General features: G+C 42.2%; 1 protein-coding gene across 1 annotated transcript in view; it reads right to left on the minus strand.

Annotated features, from left to right (window-relative positions):
• Window positions 1-19,144, minus strand: part of Cep162 (centrosomal protein 162) — a 60,201-nt gene that overhangs the window by 18,992 nt on the left and 22,065 nt on the right. The window contains exons 11-20 of the mRNA XM_032909797.1: window positions 16,010-16,283; window positions 14,714-14,975; window positions 12,727-12,857; window positions 12,193-12,420; window positions 11,562-11,702; window positions 9,927-10,039; window positions 8,556-8,661; window positions 4,635-4,761; window positions 3,344-3,507; window positions 2,550-2,654 (exon numbers count right to left, since the gene is read on the minus strand). Coding sequence (XP_032765688.1) covers window positions 2,550-2,654; window positions 3,344-3,507; window positions 4,635-4,761; window positions 8,556-8,661; window positions 9,927-10,039; window positions 11,562-11,702; window positions 12,193-12,420; window positions 12,727-12,857; window positions 14,714-14,975; window positions 16,010-16,283 — 1,651 coding nt within the window. The remainder of the gene's footprint in view (window positions 1-2,549; window positions 2,655-3,343; window positions 3,508-4,634; window positions 4,762-8,555; window positions 8,662-9,926; window positions 10,040-11,561; window positions 11,703-12,192; window positions 12,421-12,726; window positions 12,858-14,713; window positions 14,976-16,009; window positions 16,284-19,144) is intronic.

Consider the following 19,144-nt stretch of genomic DNA (forward strand, 5'->3'; position numbering starts at 1 on the left):
GCTTTATGAGTGAAGCAAGGGTGCCAGCAATATTAACTCACAGGGTCCACACAGGGAGGACCAACTTGCTTCCATCTTGATAAGCTTTTGCAGAGTACTAGCACAGAGTGAACACTGGTAAGTGTTGGCCTTTCTTATGAATTTGTCTTAAAAAAGGACTACCTTTCCTAATTGCTAGGGCTCAAAATCATGTTTATAGACAATTCATAGTAGAAATTTCAGGACACACCATCTGCAAAGGCAGCAGCGAGCATTTCTATTTCTAAAAGCTGCCTGCACTCACAGTTCACTAGCATCCGTGATCTATCGGGTACATATTACAAGTTTATTTCCCTTGGACAAGTTTCAGAGGCGTTTCCTCTGGTAGTAACAATATAGTTATATCTGAGTAAATTATTAAGCATTAGAGCAGATATATATGCCACATACATTAAAGAGAATTAGATTAAAATTAATGTTAAAATAAATAGATTTATATTAATATTAAAATGTCATATGAAATATATAATACATTTTTAGAGAAAAGTTAAATTCTATCTGTACTTTCTTGAATTTTGGGTTAAAATTTTATTCTTTGGTCAATGATACAAATGACTGGTACACAAAGCAAATTTTAAAAAGGTCTCAGTGACAAACTATGAATAGTCCATTAAATAAAAGTATGAATAGAAACAATGTAAACCTTTTCTTATCAAGTAACCCAGTTATGTTCTTATGTTCTACTTACAGCTAATCTATCTCAGCCATGGCCCAGAGTGATTCTCATTGTACTGTGATACACTCCAAGTGTACACCACACCCAGGTGTAACACCATTACAACAGAAATGGTCAAGCAGACAGACAAGCAGGCACATCAGAGTGCATGGAGCAAGCCTCACTAACATAGTCCTCAGGAGTACTTTCAAGGATATAATCTAAGATGTATATGTTTATAAAGAGTATGTTTCTGGCCAACATGGAGCACCATTTGGGAGAGAGGGAGAGGGAGGGGGGGGGGAGACAAGACAGAGAGAGAGAGAGAGAGAGAGAGAGAGAGAGAGAAAGACAGAGAGAGAGAGACAGAGAGAGAGAGACAGAGAGACAGAGAGACAGACAGACACGGAGGGAAGGAAGGAGAATATGAGTATGTGTACACCTGCACTTGCAATCAGAAGCCAATGGAGGTCAATCCTGGGCGCCATTTCTCAGGAGTGGGCTTAGGAGATGATTTTATAGGGATTTTCCCAGAGTCAGGCTTGGTGGACAAGGGTGGGCTGGGCCTGTTGTGTAGCTGCCCCGTAAGCCCAGGTTTACTTCTGTTCTCCTCCCTCTAGTGTTGGGGTGGCACGTACACACTACCATGCCTGACTGTGGCTGGAGGCTAAGGACTGAACTCGGCTTCAGGCTTTGACAGCAAGCATTTCCCCAGACCCTTACACACATGGTAGCATCCCATTTCTTTACTGGCACACATCCAGTCCAACATGATCTCTCTTAAAGAGATCATCTAATGGGCTTGCTCCTTTGTCTCTGTCCCCTCAGTTCCTGACAGCTGCTTCTACGCTTGTCAAGGTAACCCTTAAGCCCGAAGCCCCCTGAGTACAGTTTTGCACTAGACTCACTAGTGAATCTCTAGCTCTCCAAGCTATGTTTGACCTAATCTTTTCTTGGCCCTGCAACCAAATTACTAAGGCATACCTCTTAATACCAGAAAGGTCCTGTGAAAGAACAGGGTTGAATTTTTACTTAGTTTTCCTCCTCATAAAAGCGCCTGTCTCTGTGATGACCTCACAGTCTTAGGTCTGTGATGGAATAATAGTTGTCTGTTTAGGAACCAGGAGAATAGAAGACTATACAAGTCCTGCTCCCTCAACAAAGGCTGGAAGATGTTTAATATTCAGCTGTAATATAAATGCTATACAGAATGTTTTAAAAATGAAGGAAATCAACTGTATTCCTCCAAAACTACTTCAATAAAAATCCCTTCATTTTAAGAAGCGTCACAGTAACATTTTAATGGTCCATGAAATGAATACCTGAGACGCCCAGCCTGTGAGAGTCTCAGGCTGACAGCCAGGGGACTGGGACACTGGATGTTCTTGGTGCAGGGTGTTTTCTCTGTAATGTTGCCCAAGTTAGCAACATTCCCAATTCTAAAATCTTTTTGTACTCCCTTCCCACCTATTTTGGGTTTGGGGAAGTTCAGGCTATGGACTAGTTCTGTTCTGTTCTGAGAGAGAGAGAAAGGATTTTGCCATGTTGCCCGAGCTTGTCCTGAGTTCCTGGGTTCGAGTGATCTTACTGCTTCAGCCCCCCAAATGGCAGGAAATAAACGCTATACCCAAATGCTTCCAGTGTCTGCTTCCTCCTTCTAGAAGTTGACTAGAGCTGGAAGGCAGAAGGATCTCTCATCAATAGGTTTCCATCTTCCAACTGGGTTATGCAACCTGCTACACATTTTAAGGATTTCATAAATCCTTTCATATTATGTCTTGTGAGAAACACTGAAACAAAGCACTGTATATATTAAAAGTGCTTCAATAATTTTTTAAATGTTTGTAACACCTACCTGCCGCTCCAGGTCCTGAATTCTTTTGGCATCAAGAGCTCTTTCCTTTGAGCGTAGCCTCTGCTGAGTTGCTGGGCTCCCAGACTCAGTTTTCAGCTTCTCAATCTGTTCACAAAGGAAGAGGTGGGAAAGTAAGAAGTATATCTACAGCAACAGGAAAGCCCAAAAGTGTGTGTGTGGGGAGAGGTATAGTGTTAATTCACTAATTAACTCCATACCAGACACTAATTGAGCTATTCCTTTTTCCAAGTGTCTCTGAGGTGCAGCACTGGCTGCTGGAAATGGGGGCAAACAAGAAGCTGGGTTGGTGCACTTGTAGAAACAGATGGCTGAGAAGCTAACCAAGTAAACCAACAAGGAATTCACCCGACAGAGAGCTAAGTGCTAGCAACAGAACACTGCTTACTGAAGGCAGAGCAGGTTCAGGGTGCAGGGGATGAGCTGAGGGCGGAAACCTGAGCTGACGTGATGGAGGAAGAGACTGAGGCGTGTGAAAACGCAGGGACAGGCAGCAGGTGGCCTGAGTGTGGAGATGCTGTGTGGCTAGGGAGTCAACTCAGCGAGGGCACAGAGGAGGCTCTGAGGCCCCTCTGGGTCAGGTTGTGATAAATGGCTGGCACTTATCTAGAGTCTACCTAAAAAGACGTCATCTAAAGTCAAACCAAACCCAAAACTGGCTATGACTCCAGACCTGGATACAGCGCAGTGGCAGAGCAGTGCACAGGGCCGTGAGGGAGCCGGGACAGCAAGTTCCCTGAGTGACAGCACAGCACACTGTCTGGGTGCAAACGTACCTCTAGTTTCAGCCTCTCAGCTTCTTCATTGGCCTCTCTGAGTCGGGCTGCGTCTTTATCCAGAAGCTCCTGATTTTCAGCGTACCACTGTAACCGCTTTTGTAGACGACTGACTTCCTGCTTATGTGTTTCTTCTAAAATCTTTATTTCATATAATTTTTCACCTACATGATAAAATGGCTTAATAACCTGATAGTAATTTTTCGAAATACAGTAATAACAAAATTGCTCTTATTATGAATAAAAATGCATATCTAATGAAAGCATTATGAAGAAACAAAAGGCAAAAACAATTGATGTACTGATCAGTATCTAGTCGAGACTTTTAATAACAGAGCCAAGAGACTCTGTTAATAAAATAATCCAAATCTACTTCATAGCAAGGATGAATAGCTCAAAATGTGTGATTATTTCCCACTGACTTGTTATGAAAACCAAGCTGTTTTCAGGGGAAAATGAATAGATTTAAGGAATAATAAAAATAATAATAAAAAAAATAAAGAATGTCTACACTTACAAATAAAAATGTATTATTATAGCTAACAGAAATTTACATGAAAAAGGTTATTGACCTTTCAAAATTAATTCTTGAAAACAGCTTTTACTCTGCGCTTTAGAGATTAGAAAGGAACATCATATTCTCCTATGCGCTCGAGGACGGCTCTTTGTATAGCTTTTACACTGAAGCTGAAGGTACTGTGGAGAAGACTGACTCTGGTGTAAAGCTCCCCTGGCCTTTCCAGCCTGTGCTCTGCTGCCCATCACCTACCCAGCCACGTGCTGAAGGCACACCAAGCCCTCCCTCCACCCCTCCACTGTCAGGGCGGGCTCCAAAGCCATCCCTCTCCCAAACGCTTAGAGGGTGTTCCATGCCCCTCCCTGGTCCCATTAAATGCTGTTCATCCCGATCTTTCTCCTGGAATTTCTCTTAGTGGATGCTACGCCAGGTTTCCTTTCATTTCCTAGAAAATATTGTAGTGTTGTACGTTTATGGGGCAAATACTTCAGAGCATGTTTAAGCCCTGCCTTCAGGAAGCTCTCAGTCAGGCTAACACCACAGGCCTCTGAACAATTCAACACAAAGCTATACACCCAATTAACGTATGATTCTCCCTTGACGTTGCAACTGTTCTTGTTAAAAATAAGAAGTGTATATCATCTTACATTTGAAAATGTTTCAAAGACTACAAGTTACTTACAGGGTAAGTATTTTAATGATACCACTCGCTTTCTATTACTTGAGCTCAGGCTTAGAACAACCAGAGAACAGAGACAGTCTCAGGGTGCCCACCTGTGGTATAGGCGATTTGATCTTTGGCTTGGTCCCTCTCCCTCTTCACTCTTTCCAAGTCCACTTCAAGAGCTTGTTTGTCTTGCTTCAGTCTTTTGACGTCTTCCATCAGATGGTTTTTTTCTTTCTTGATAGTGAAAGAACATAAAAGTAGGTTACTTCCAAACCAATAAATAAATCATGGGATATTTTCTCCTTCACTCAACCCATCAAAAATACTGACATGAATGTTTCCTAAATTTCAGGTCATTTTAATCTAAAAGGGACAGAGGGTGCTCTACTCCTGGACCATCAGGAACTTCCCAGTCTGTAGGGTTGAGTCCAGTCTTCTCAGCACTCCAGCGGAGACTCCCCTCTATTATCCTCACGTGTTCTTTTTTACTGACGGTCAGTAACCCCTCCCCTGCATTGCTGCAAGAACTTCACAGTAAGTAAGCCCTTCTCCCTTTCAGCCCCTCAGCCTGCTCTCACAGCAGCTAGCAGGACCAGTCGTACTCCTCCAGCTGGACCCTCTGGTGGTGGTTCTCTCAGGGTGAGCCACAAATCTTTAACCATGACTTTCTAAATCACACAACTCAGTCTTGACTATGGCTAAACACAGCACTAGAAATCTGTTCCCTCCGGTTATAGATGCCTCCTTACCCTTCTGCCAGGTTTCCTGTCCCTTCATGTCATGACTGCTCAAAAGAAGACCTTGCCTGGCCACTTTCTCTGAAAATGCAAGCTTTCCTTTCACCTCCAAGCACAGCTGCATTTTCTCCTTAGCACTCCCTACTTGACCTATTACTATTCACCTAAAAGCAGGATTTTACTTTTATTTTCTGATGACGATGACTATTATTTTAAAGACAGGTTCTCACTATGTAAGCCTGGCTGACCTAGAACTCACTAGGCAGATCAGGTTGGACTCCAACTCACAGAGATGCATTTACCTATGCCTCCCAGCACCTGGGATTAAACTTGTGTGCCACCATGCCTGGCTTACTTTGATAACTCTTGTATCATAATTATGTAAAGGGGTTAAACATGGCAAGACAGGCTAAGGGGCTGAGGAAATGGCTCAGTGGCTGAGAGTACTTGCTGCCCTTCCAGAGGATCCAGGCTTGATTCCCAGCACCCACATGGTGGCTCACACCATCTCTAACTCTACTTCAGGGATCTGATGCTTTCTTCTGGCTTCCGCATGCACCAGGCATGTGTATGGTACATAGACACATGCAGACAAAGCACCTATGCACATATGAATAGTTTAAAAAACAAAATGAATCCCCAAATACCTTGTACTCTACACTTCGGTCAATACTTGGGCTATGCTCACTCTTCTGGTTTGCAAAATTCATAACCTTCTGAGAGCAGAAAGTGGTCTCAACCACTGAGCCATCTCTTCAGTCCCTTAACCTTTATTTTAATGTTCAACCCTTTTATGCAATTATGATCCAAGACTTATTGAAATCAGCCAGGTATGGTGATTTTAATCCCTTCAATGCCCACACAAGCTTGCACCTGGTTTACACAGCACAGATCTGTGTACTCACTCCTCTCACTACTTACAGTATAAGCACATGGCAATCGTTCTTTGTAGGTATGACATTTTTGTACACTGTGTAAAGTTTACCCTTGAGTCACTCAAATGCGGATTTCTCTGCCCTCACATCTGTTCTACTCTAGACATGGCGCTGTAATGCTTATGTCAAGAATCTCCTGTCTCAAGTTTGTGTAAACAATTCTGGTCACCTATTCTCTGCTTTGTCGATCAAAAGCTGATACTCAGTGGCTAGGCAGAAGACAGAATAGGGCAGGACTCTGCCAGCCAGGGGAAGGAGAGAAAGAGGAAGAGAGATACAGATTAAAAGAACAAAAGGAGTTCATAAGAGCTCAGCAGAAGCATGGAAGGCTCTAAATACAAGTATTATGGAGATCTTGGCTGGAAGCTAGCCACATTAGCTTAGGTGATTAAGACAGATCAATTGACTGCCCAAGTATTGAGGTGAAGCTTGAAAGTGAACCTTGGTTTCTGTGTCATTATTGGAAACTAGCTAGGATAAAGAAAAACAGCTGCCACATTAATTTAATAATTAATTATATTAAAATTAGCATTTACAACTCTACACTTGCACACACACACACACACACACACAAATACAACAGAACCTAAAATTGCTGAAGAAAGTCTTGGACTCAGTAATAAAACTACAAGTTCTCACAAATGTTGTAGTATACTATTTTATGATTTAAAGTTAAGTCTCACAAAAGAAAACAAATTATTCATAAAACAGCATATAGTTTTGGATTTTATAGATACCTTAGACTCATTTCATTAAACACTGTGTAACGTCTGTGATCCATGGATGTCTTTTCAGAGGGGCTATGAGCTTCAACATCTCAGTATCTTTCTGCACTAACCACTGTTTAACCACTCTGACTTAGACATGCTGTTCAATAGTGTCTACTACGATTATGTCAGAATTTGAAGTATCACTGAGTTCAGCCACACTCAGTGGTTAGATGGATGTCCACTCTAGGTGTGTCAAATGCAGGGACAGAGACCACCACATGTCAGCATGGTGTGTGAGGGGGTTCTGCCCAGAAAATATGACTTTCCCTCCCCTGTGAGTCATTGGGCACACAATAAAAACTTTAAATCTCTGAAGAAAGTGATAGACACTAGAAAATGGCAAGATGTCCCACACTCATGGTTGGCGGAATTAATATTTTTAAAATGGCCATTTTACCAAAGCTATTTACAGATGCAATGTGATCCCACTCAAAATATTCATCTCAGTCTTTATGAAAATAGAAAAAGTCATAAAATTCATATGGAACCACAAAACACCCCAGACAGGGAAAGCGATTCTGTGCAAACACAGCAATGCTGGAGGGAAAACCATTGCAGGACTCAGAACCTACAGAGCTGTGGTGATGGACACAGTATTGTTATTGGCACAAAAACAGACAGGTGACCAGGGGCTCAAAATAAAAGATCCAAATGTGAATACAGATAAAGAGGGTCCTCTAGTAGTTGACAACGATGTCAAACACACACAAAGAAAGCCTGTCCACAATGGTACTGGGAAAACTGACTTGATGTTCACATGTAGAAGAATGAAAATGGACCCTATCTACTGCCCTGCAAAAACGAAGCTTCAAATGAATCGAAGACTCAGTGAGAAACCCGAATGATACAAGAATGTGCTTGACGAAAACACAGGGAGTGTCCTCAGGAGACAGGTAGAGGAAAGGACTTATGAATAGATTCTGTTGTCTAGGAACCGAGACCACCAACTGACAGATGGGTCCCCACCTTCATCTTGAGTAACTAGGATACAAATATTTGTAATACATAGTCTGCCATTTAGATGTGCACTGAGCACAAAGTTACTAACTTTGAAAGCTAATAGTGACCTCCATAGTGTCTTCCTATTTTAGCATGTAGTGTATATATTACAATGAAAATTTGTTTTTTAAACATTTTTATTACTTTTAATTGTGTAATAGTGTGTGTGTGTGTGTGTGTGTGTGTGTGTGTGTGTGTCTGCCTGTGTATACACACGTGAGTGAAGATGCCTTTGGATGGCAGAGGCATTGATCCCCTGGAACTAGAGTTAGAAGTGACTGGAGCTGCCTGAAGTGGGTCTGACTATTGAAATACAGTACATGTGCGCCCCAGATGCAGTGCCTCTGATGTGGCTCTGTATGATAAATACCTGAGGAGAGGCTGTATTGTAGAGCAAGGGCCATTTAAACCACTTTCCAAGGTTTTCTGTGCATTAAAGTCACATGAATACTAAATGCTAATCTTAGATACTTTTTAATTTTCAAGTATTTAAAATATATTGTTTATATATTTATTATAAACATATTTTTTAACAATACTGAAATTTATATGATGACCTCAATAGTTAAAGTACTAATTCAACTTACCTGTGCTGCCCGTAATTCTGCTAGAAGATCTGTAAAACTCTGGTTTTTGGTCGGTTCTGTATTTTCAACTGCTTGAGGCAGAAAATGATTTTTGTGCATCTGTTCTCTGATTTAAAAGAGAATGATTTTCTTTTTTAAAAAACAAAGTACTCCTTTTAATACAAAATACGTTACTGAACTCAAACTATATGGATCACTAGAAATGTCAGAGGAGGAGGCTTGAGGGAATGCGTACACTTTTCACTTTAGAAGAACAGAAACACTAAGATTTTAGTTTAATTGAAATTTACAAACATTGTTCCTAAGTCTCAGAGAAATGAAGTGTCTCAGAAAATGTGATGTTTTCTAGAGCTTCCTGTGCACTCCTGGTCTCACTGTTGCTACCTCCTATCTTCTGACAAACACAAACCCCAATGTAACACATGGAAACAAACAAAACCAATACACAGCTGGCCTCAGATTAAATGTTTAGATACTTTTTCAATAAATCTATATAATATAGCCTTATGTTCTAAATACATCATTTAAGTAGATTATTTTATCCGGGAGTTCATTTAGTTTGGGATTCTGGAGTACTTTCCAGAAGCCGGTGGTGGCGATGTTTATCCAGTATCTAACACAGTCGCATGCAGTTCAAGGAGGTCTCTAGGCTGCTATGTGGCTGAGGACGACCTCCTGAGAGCTGTGATCACAGTGTGTGTCACTGAGCCTACAGCATGTGGCACTGGGGACAGAACCAGGACTCTGCCAACTGAGTTGTAGCTCCAGTTCAGACTGGATCTGTGCCAGAGATCTTTACACACAGCGCCTGGAAAGAAGACCTAAGCGTTTTCAAAAGTCAATCAGCACACCTGCCTTGGGGCCACAGTGACCAGGAGAAAGGGACAATAAAAGACAGACCCACACACCCTCTGCAGTCAGGTGAGACCATAACCTTCTCATCCTCTCCTTTCCCTATTTTTCTACAATTATTCTTTCTTTTTCTTTCCAGAATTATCCCACAGTGCTTCTGTTTCTACAGAACCAAAGGCCAAGGTGACACCGTGCTGCTTACTTTTGTGTGATTGGTCAAGTCACTGCGTGGGGAATAACGAAGCATTTTAGGTTTATCTATGGACAAAGACAAATGCTCGATTTTCAGTTTCTTAAAAGCAATGACAAAAATCACATGTGGGTATACTAGATACCAATTACTAAAAGAAAAAATCCACCCCCTCTATACACACACACACACACACACACACACATCAGTGTACAAATGAAAACAGAAAGATGCAAAAGTACCATTTTAAAGAAAAACCCACATTATTAATATAACATGCTTAGAGACAGTTAAGTATATGTAAGTGTAAAAATGTCAAAAGAACTTACTTTAAAGAGGCCAACTCACTAAATAAATTCTGATTTTCTTTAAACATCCGCTCTTCATTTTTCTTATTTTGTTCCTGAAGATCTTTTACTTGACTATATAACCTTTCATTTTCCTTTTTAAAAACAGAAACATGGATTTTAGTTAAAAATTGCAGTATAACATAAAATGAAATGTTAATAGAAAATCACTTAAGTGGTCTTTAAAATTTCCGGTGGGCTGCTCTGTGCTGTTTGTATTTTGATGCCTGGGATGAAGAGTGGATCATGTACTCAGGTGACTTCGCCAGAACCTTCTGCCCGTTTTCACTTGTAAATAAAGGTTAGCGCCGAGGACAACTGGGCTGGGAAGGTGGAGCTGAGAAGTTTTAGAGAGGGGGACCACGGAAGAGGAAGAGGAGCACAGAGGAGGAAGAGCATGAGGAGGGGGGGAGGAGGAAGAGGAATAAGAAGAGGACGAGGGGAGGGGGAGGGAGAGAGGAAGAGGTGGAGGAGGAGGAGGAGGGGGGGAAGGAAGAGGAGCTGAAGCACGTAGCCCCGAGAGACCACAAGTTACAAGGGATCTCCTGGCTGGGGAATGGAGCAGTGCAGGGGTGAAAAGATACAAAATTACCGTAAACTGAAGGGTCTAATGGCTAAGGAGTGTAGTAAACTGAACTGCACCAGTATAAATGTACAAAAGAGAGCGGAGATGGAGTCAACATATCCTATCACCTGTGTACTGAGCTAAGGGTGAGAGAGCCCAGTGGGACTATAGACTCAATTCTGGTTAGGACAGAAGGGGCTTCTAACAGCGAGGTAATTAGATATGGAACAGATGAATCTGTGATTAGATGTGATTAGACTTACTGAACTCACTTTACATTTGCTAAAAACTAAGAGCTTTATAGGTGGTAACAAAACCTCTGGATTTCCTCACATGTGTGGACGAGTGCCTGGCAGATGGCGGGTCAACACACACAGAACTTAAGAATGCCTCCTGAGGTGACAGCAGACATACTTAAGTATACAGCAGGATGAGACAGGGACGAAGAGTCTGAATGAGCTCACTAAACCGAGGCAGCGTGTGCTGCCAGCACATTCAGAGCAGCAGTGTGACAATGCTTTCTCCCAATCCGCTCTGGGTGACAAAGAACGGCTTAGAACTCAGACTATAGTTGTAATGAAGAAAGTGATGAGGTGGGGGACAAGCGGGGAGAAACGGGACAGAAAGGGAGGCAGAGGAAGAGGGTACGTCTTAAACCTGTCCAGGTTTTCCCTCCTCATGAAGACAGAAGGGTGAGAGGGACTGCACATGGCTTCACAGCAAACATTGTAACGTTAAGACTTAAAACTAGGCTTTTATTTAACCCAGAACTGATGCTCTTAGGTGCTTTAATCTGCTAATAAGAAACGTGCATGACAACTGGCAAGACAGTGCATGTCTGCACCTAAGACTTGGGAGGTGGATCACAACCTTGAGGCCCATCTGGATGATAAGTGAGTCCCAGGGCACAGGAGGGAGTGTGGGAGGAGGAGAGGGGACAAAAGGTGTGTTGGGGGGAAGCCTTTAGTCAAATTATTACTTTACTTATATCTGAATGTCACATGACCACAGCAGTATTTTAATATGCCTTATTTTTATAATTGTTGCCAAACCTGTTGGTAGCCTTGAAGAAGTGTCTCTTGTTCTTGTATTTCTTTTTGAATTTGTTTCAGTTTCTCTTCAGTGAGAGGGTCAGATGTTTCTCCAAATTGTAGCCACCTCTGTTTTCTGCTTGTTTCTTCAAAGCTACTTAACTTTAAGAAAATGGAGGAATTGTTTTATTCGCAGAGAAAATGAAGAAGTGAGGAAGATAAAGGGGTTCTCTGACCCAAAGCATCTCCCTTAGTGCCCAAACTGGGAAGTGCTATGACCACAGTCCAGCTAGACAGATTTTCTGGGGAGAGAAGAGACTCAGAGACATACAGCGGCACAGTGGTTCTACACCTTCTCGTGCTGTTCCTGCTAAAAGTCTCACTTCTCTGCAGGTCATAATGAACTCTTGGATGTGGTTTTAAAAGGACGCTGACACAGGAAAATCACCCAAATGAGCCAGTTTTCCTTTTCCTCTTTCCAGTTCACTCTTTTGTAAGGAGAGGGCCAAGAATGAAGTCTGCATTTTATGTGGCAAATACATCAAGTCAACAGCTCCAGACACCGAGGACGACAAGGAATTTAGTAAGAAGCACAGGTGTTTTTTTTTAATAAATAAAAAGGAAAACCAGAACAGAACGGTGTGTTTGTTACCTTGGCTTGAAGAATGTAATTTTCTTGGTTCAGTTTGAAGAGCTCTCTCTCCTGCTGCCTCTTTAGGCTTTCCACTGTGTTCTCCAACTCCTTCTCCTTCTCAGAGAACGTCATTTTAATTTGCTCGATTAGCGCTTGGGCGCCCCTCCATTTTTCCTCAGCATCCTGAGCTCTTTTCAACATTAGTAATTCTTTTTCTCTGTTCCCATCATAGGATCCCAAAGTTTCCTTTCAAAAAACAAAACAAAACAAAATACATTGCTTCATTACACTAGTTGTACCTTTAAGATTAGAACACAAACTGAAAAAAAGACTGGAAATGACATGGTCAATGTCCCACTACAAAGAAACAGTAAGAGCGATGTGCAACGTGAATACAGAAGAGAAATGTCATATTTTATTTGTGTATATTAATCAACTTCAATTATGATATTTTCTTATATATAGTGTGTAATTAACACATACTTTATAATCCTTTTAAAATAATTGTAAGATATAAAAATTATAAATATTAAGATGAACTTCAATACCTACAGTCTGTAGCTGAACAAAGGAATCCTCTGAGGGGTCTTCGTGCCTCTTAGGTGTAGCTGGGCTGCCTTCGCGGGGAGGGGATGGTTTGTTCAAAGCTGCAGGCTTGATGAGCTTTGTTCCAGATAGTATTTCTAAATATTGCAGACGACAGAGGAAAACGTCACAGATACAGGGTTGGAAGTGCATCTGGCAGTGATGGACAGTAGGTAAGAGGACAGGCAATGGTAAGGTAAAATGACCGCCACAAGCTGAGAGCACCACAGTCCTGTCACTGCACCCCCAGAAGCCACCCACAGCCAACATCTACTTTTGACCCAAGACACTTGGAATGACAGCTGAGCTAAATGAATGTGAGGAGACTGGAAGCAGGGCGACTTCATCACTGTTGAACAAATTATTCTTCAGGATGGTTATAGTCAGGATATCCTTAGGATGAATCATAAGGAGTGTTGCTAGTAACTACCAACAGTTTACGGGTTACGAGTACTAGTTAACTTTACTCATACCAGCGCTGTTGCCTTCTTCTATCAACCTATCATTCACCTCCATCCTTTCTCATCACCATGACGCATCTGCCTTCATTTGCAATGACTCCACCATATTCAGGCCTTGGCAAGCCCAGGGCTTTGGTTCCTTGATGCCCGTCCTCCTCAGCTGCTCACTCACCACCAATCACGCAATGACTTTCTACCCGCACTGAGCATCTGCTGGGCCTGCTGCACACGGTCCCTTCCTCCCCTCTTCACTGCTAGCTAACAGCCCACGGTAGATTTCTGGGACTGAAGCAAACACAAGGGGGACCCGTATTTCCTCCCTGCAGCATCTATCCACCTGGCAGCTTGTTCTCGCTTTCTGTGCCTCCAGTTCTTAGAACTCAGGACTGTCCACATTCCCAGGTAATGAAGTCCTGCTGTGCACACTAGGACACACTAGGACACAAGGCTAGGACACCGCCCTGGCAATTACGTTATCCTTCGACCTACTACACTGTCCGTCCTTCTCCCTTTACTCAGTCTCTCCTAACAGCGTACATATACAGTCACCACAGCCACCAAGAGTGAAACCAAAAGTTTCTTTTTTTTAAATAAATAAAAAGAGTTACTTATTTATGTACTTTATGTATTTGAGAGTGTTGTCTACATGTATCTGCACATCAGGAGGGCATCAGATTCTATCACAGACAGTTGTGCACTGCCTTGTGAGTGCTGGCACTTAGGACCTCTGGACGAGCAGTCAGTGTTCCTAATGCTGAGTCATCTCTCCAGATCCTTTTTTTTTTTATTTAAAAATATATCTTGATACTATGTGTGCACGTGTGGTATGTGTAGAGCTGTAGAGTCAGAGACCAACTTCAGGAGGTGGCTCTAGGACGAGCGCCCGTTGCTAGGGTGGAGTGGCACACATCTGCATCCACAGTGCTACTGCTCTGACCCCCGTCTCTTGACTTCCCTCCCAGGTGAGCTTGCACCTTCGTCTTTCACAGGAACTCTCCTCCAGCGCGTTCTAGTAGTTCTAGTAGTTCTAGTACTTGAAGCACTAACTCTATCCCATGCGCCCCTCCTCCCATTCGATGTGCCTTGCCCGGTCAGTGACTCAGGAAAATGACCTACACTTCGGATGACCACCTGTTTGCTAAACCTGAAGGGCAGCTCTGAGTCCTGCCTCTTTCCCTGTGGGCAGCAAATGGCTCCTTGAGATACAACTTCCCCAGACTAAAGATTCTGTCAATGTTTCTCCTGCTCACTCTGCCTGATCTGCAGACCCTCTTGTTCTGTTTGATCTCCTACAGTGAGCTCTGCCTTTAAACATGTTTTCAATATTCTCATCACCCACTCTTCACTGCCACTGTCCTGGGTCAAATCCGTAAACTATAAACTGAAGTCACCCCAAAAGGAATATACAGTTCTTTATTATTCTCCACAAAACAAAATTAAACAATGCACTATAATATGTATCCAATTCTGTCTTGTAAAGAATATATTCTTACCTCTTTTTCTAAATTGATTTGAGGTGGGAATGGGTCTCACATTTTTAGTTTTTATATTATCCTTGGACGTTTTCTTTTCAAGAGCTGAAAAGAACTGGAGTGGTGAACTAGGTTTGCCGTAGCCTGAGCTCCGAGCTGACGCGTACAGCCCAGTCTGTGGCTTTCTCCTAGGCAAAGGAGGTGCACTTCTGGCCTTCTTACGTGGAACCTGTTTACCAGTGACAGGCGCCTCTCCCCCAGCACTGAGCTGGGACCTGGAAGTCTGCATATAACAAGGCAAACACTTTAGTATCAGAATGGACTTCAGTTACTACTATTAATAAAAAATTAACAGATGGCAAGACTGTGATTGGCACATAATGAGGTTTATGAATGGCTAACTACTACAGTGAGGTTCTCCATGTAGAATTTCAGTGTTTTGAAACCTATCCTCAAAGTTAGCATTAGGATAAAGCACTTCAAAGGAATAAGCTTGTAACTGTGTGTCTACCGGAGTAATGAAGACATTCAGGATAATGATATTTTGAAATGACAATCAAAATAGTCTCTTTCTTTTCTCTGGCGTGAAGGTACGTTAGGAATAGCTATACTTGTGATGGCTAGTGAACTGTCAACCCCACAGTCTAGCTGGGGTCGGGAGATTAGCCTGCCCGTGGTGAGAAGGCTCACCAGTCCCTGACTGGAATCCTGGACTACACAGAAGGGGAGAGGACCTTTGCTGCACCTGCTCTGGTCTTTATTTCTGCTGCCTTGACTTTCCCATCACGAAGGGCTGTACCTTGAACTGGGAGCCAACAAACCCTTTTCTTCCCCCAACCCCCACCCCCTCCCCGCAGAGTAAAGACACCAATGCAACACCTTGCCTCACTTCACAGAATTAAGATGCTTTACAGACTAGAAAGTAAAATAAAATACTGCAACCATGGGACCTATACAGTGAAAAGATAGAAACAGAGAACAATGAGATATGAATTTTGTCACGGTTGCTAATCACAATCCTGTAAAATGCCAGCTCTCCTGTGGTGCAGACTATGGGGAAGATGAGCCATGAGCAATGCAGTGATGCAGAGGCTACTGAAACTATCCAAGTCTTACACTCGTTCTTAAAAGGAAAGGAGGGAAGAAAAGGCACGAGAGAACTGTAAGGAATCACTTCTGAAAGACACTGAAGGCTGCTTTGGTGGTTGGTACTTTGAGCTTGGAGACTGGAAGTTCTGGTGATAAGCCCCGCCCACAGGAATGACAGCACCCCAGATGATGTCATCAGCCTCATTAACCTAAGCACATACATCTTACCTGGTTAGCTTTGTTGTCCTGAGGTAACAGTGAAGGATTAACAGATGTTTTCTTCCTCAGAATCTCCAGGTACATTTTGTCCAAATGCTCTTCTGTGGCTGGGCAGCTGCTGCCCACACCCTCCCCCGCTGTCCTGTGTAGAACCACACTCTCATCGTGCTCGTGGGGAAATGGGCTCACGTGCCTAGTGTCTTGAGACGTGGCGTTTGTGTTCACTGTCAGGGGTAAAGAGCTCACACACTCTGCTTCTTTACTGTCCACTGCTTTCTGAAGGCTACAGAATAAAGTAGAGCACAGTACAACTGAAGGTAGCATGAATTCCTCAGTTACCCACCCACATGTATACACACACCTGAGCTGCGACTCCTCAAATGAGGTTACGATGTTAAATATGTCATTTACAACCAACGCAATGAAACCCAATACCAACTGCCTAGGGCACTCACAGGGTGCGACATAACTTTTTATATTTTTTTCTGTTCTTCAGAGGCAGGGTCTAATATAGCCCAGGCTGGCCTCTAACTCCCATTTTAGTAGAGGGGTGATCCTGAACTCCTGATCCTTCTTACTCTATCTTTGAGCACTGAGACTACAAGCATGTGTAATTCTGGCCAATTTCAGATAATTTTAATGTAGCACAATACTTTTTATCCACAATTTCTTATTAAATCAACATTTGCTTGAAGTAGGGAATTTTTTTTTTTTATAAATCTCTGTAAGACTAAAGTGACTATAATTTATAACAAGAATCATAGAGTATAAATATTAAAAAGCATAAAATAATCACAGCACAGGAAAATTTAAAAAAAAAAAAGAATCACCAGAATTTTAAAATAAAGCATTTACCACTTAATGAAGTCAAACAAATTAGATCAATATTTAAAATGTCAGAAATATGGGCTGGGGACAGCACTGCTGCTCTGATGACGACCTGGTTGAAGTTCCCAGACCCCACAGAGTGACTCACAACTGCCTGGATCTCTAGTTCCAGGGGATTCAAATCCCTCTTCTGGCTTCCATGGGCACTAGGCAAGCATGTGGTGCACTGAGATATATATATAGGCAAAAATTCATATACATCTTTTTTTTAAATCTAAGAAATATTATTCAAGGGATATCCTATTTGGTTAAATACCAGTAAACCACAAGAGTTCTAAAAATAGGAATATCTTATGATTTGTAATTGAGGAACAGTTTAAGAGGCTAGAATTTCTGTATCATGTAGACCAGCTACTCAGTAAATGTTGGAAATGCCTAAAGCACTTAAAACCAGTGGGAGAACTAACAGCTTCTTCCTGTTTACAGCAGCGGAAGCTGAATAGATGCTAAGCTGAAGTCTTTCCTGTTCTTGCTGGGTACCAGCGAGGCTGCATTCCTTGCTCCCTTACATTGACATGGGGCCATTTATTAGTCCTGGCCATTAGAATTTGAGTGCTGGGACGAGTGGGCGTTAGGTATCAGGAAACTGATGGCAGAGGCTAGAGAGAGGTAATTATGTTCTGTGCAAAACACTTGCTCATCTGTTACCTACGGCTTCACATGAGGCAGACTACATGACACACCTGAAGTAGGAAGAGAAATAGGAATAAGCAGAAGGCCAGAGCAGACATAATGATTCGAAATGCTGGCTATTACTGTCTATGACTGGGTATTACAAGAAACCAGATGAACTCAGGACAGAATGGCTCTTCTAGGGAACTGACAAGAAAAGACCTATTGGGCTTTCTCTTCATGTGTAGACATCAGCAATAGGGCTCACCCTGGGAAGGTGGTATGAGAAAGAGAATTTCATTAGATTTTTCAGTTCAAAGACTGCTGGAGAGTCTCTCACAAGAGCCATATGTCCTGTGTGCTCCTCACACGGGGCTATTGTTCCAGAGGGTCAGGAACCAAACACTTTAAGTAGATTTAGAATTTCATCTAGCACAGAACTTTGAATCTAACATGGAACCAGGGGCTGACTGGAGCCAGGCGGACCGGAAGCCTCTCTGACCCAGGTGTGACTGAGAGATAAGCGATGAACAATCACTAAAGATTTGAAATGTGCAAACGGCTGTATTGACATTCCTGAAATATTGTTCCTTGGATCATGTAGCTATATTTGTTTTCATTTTTTTGCTACGTTTATTCTACTTTTTTTCTTGTGGTATACATATTTAACATAAGATTTTCCATCTTTACTAAGTGTACATTTCAGTGGTAAAACATTATGTTCATTATGTTGAACGGACTCTGCGGCCTCCATACCCATACTCTGATTTTGTGAAGCTGAAATTATAAGCACCAAAGCTCCCCTCCTCCCCTCACCAAGCTACTGCCGCAGCTCTTGCCTTTCTTCTTTTTGTCATATGACTTTCGAATATTTCATGTACTTCAAACACACAGGGGCATATGGTGGTTGTTTTCTTCATAGCTGACTTACTCCCCTTAGTACAACGTCTTTGTGATGTGTAGTTTTATGTCAACTAGACAGAAGCTAAAATCATCCAAAAGGAAGGAACAACAATTAAGAAAATGTTTCTGTAAGATGGGGCTGTAGGCAAGCCTGTGGGAATTTTAATTAATAATTGATAGAAGATATGATGCTGCCATCCCTGGGCTGGTGGTCCTGGGCTCTATAGGAAAAGAGGCTGAGAAAGCCATGTAAACAGCAGTCCTCCATGACCTCTGTATCTGCTCCTACCTCAAGGTTCCTGACCTGTTTGAGCTCCTGTCCTGACTTTCTTTAGTGATGAACAGCAATGTAGAAGTTTAAGCTGAAAAAACCCTTTCCTCCCCAAGTTGCTTTTGGCCATGGTGTTTCATTACAGTAACAGTAAGCCTAATCAAGACAATCCTCAAAGTTCCATTACCATGGATACCAGAAAACGATTGACAGTGGTGAGGAAGGAGGGACTAGGACCTTTGTGCACTCCTGGTGGAAATGTCAATCAGTACAGCTGCTGTGTTTCACAAAGAGTAAAAGCAGATCCAGCATGGTCCAGAAATTCCCTTTGTGGGTATATACCTGGGATAACCCAAAGCAAGTCTGCTCTAGAAAACGTATTTGTTTGCAGGTTTTAAACCAATATAGAAATGTATGTTTTAGAATTTATATCATTAAAATAATTTTACAAGATGTCTAAGAAAAGCTTC

The sequence above is a fragment of the Rattus rattus genome, chromosome 8 (genome assembly GCF_011064425.1).
Source record: "Rattus rattus isolate New Zealand chromosome 8, Rrattus_CSIRO_v1, whole genome shotgun sequence".
NCBI classification, from domain to species: Eukaryota; Metazoa; Chordata; class Mammalia; order Rodentia; family Muridae; genus Rattus; species Rattus rattus.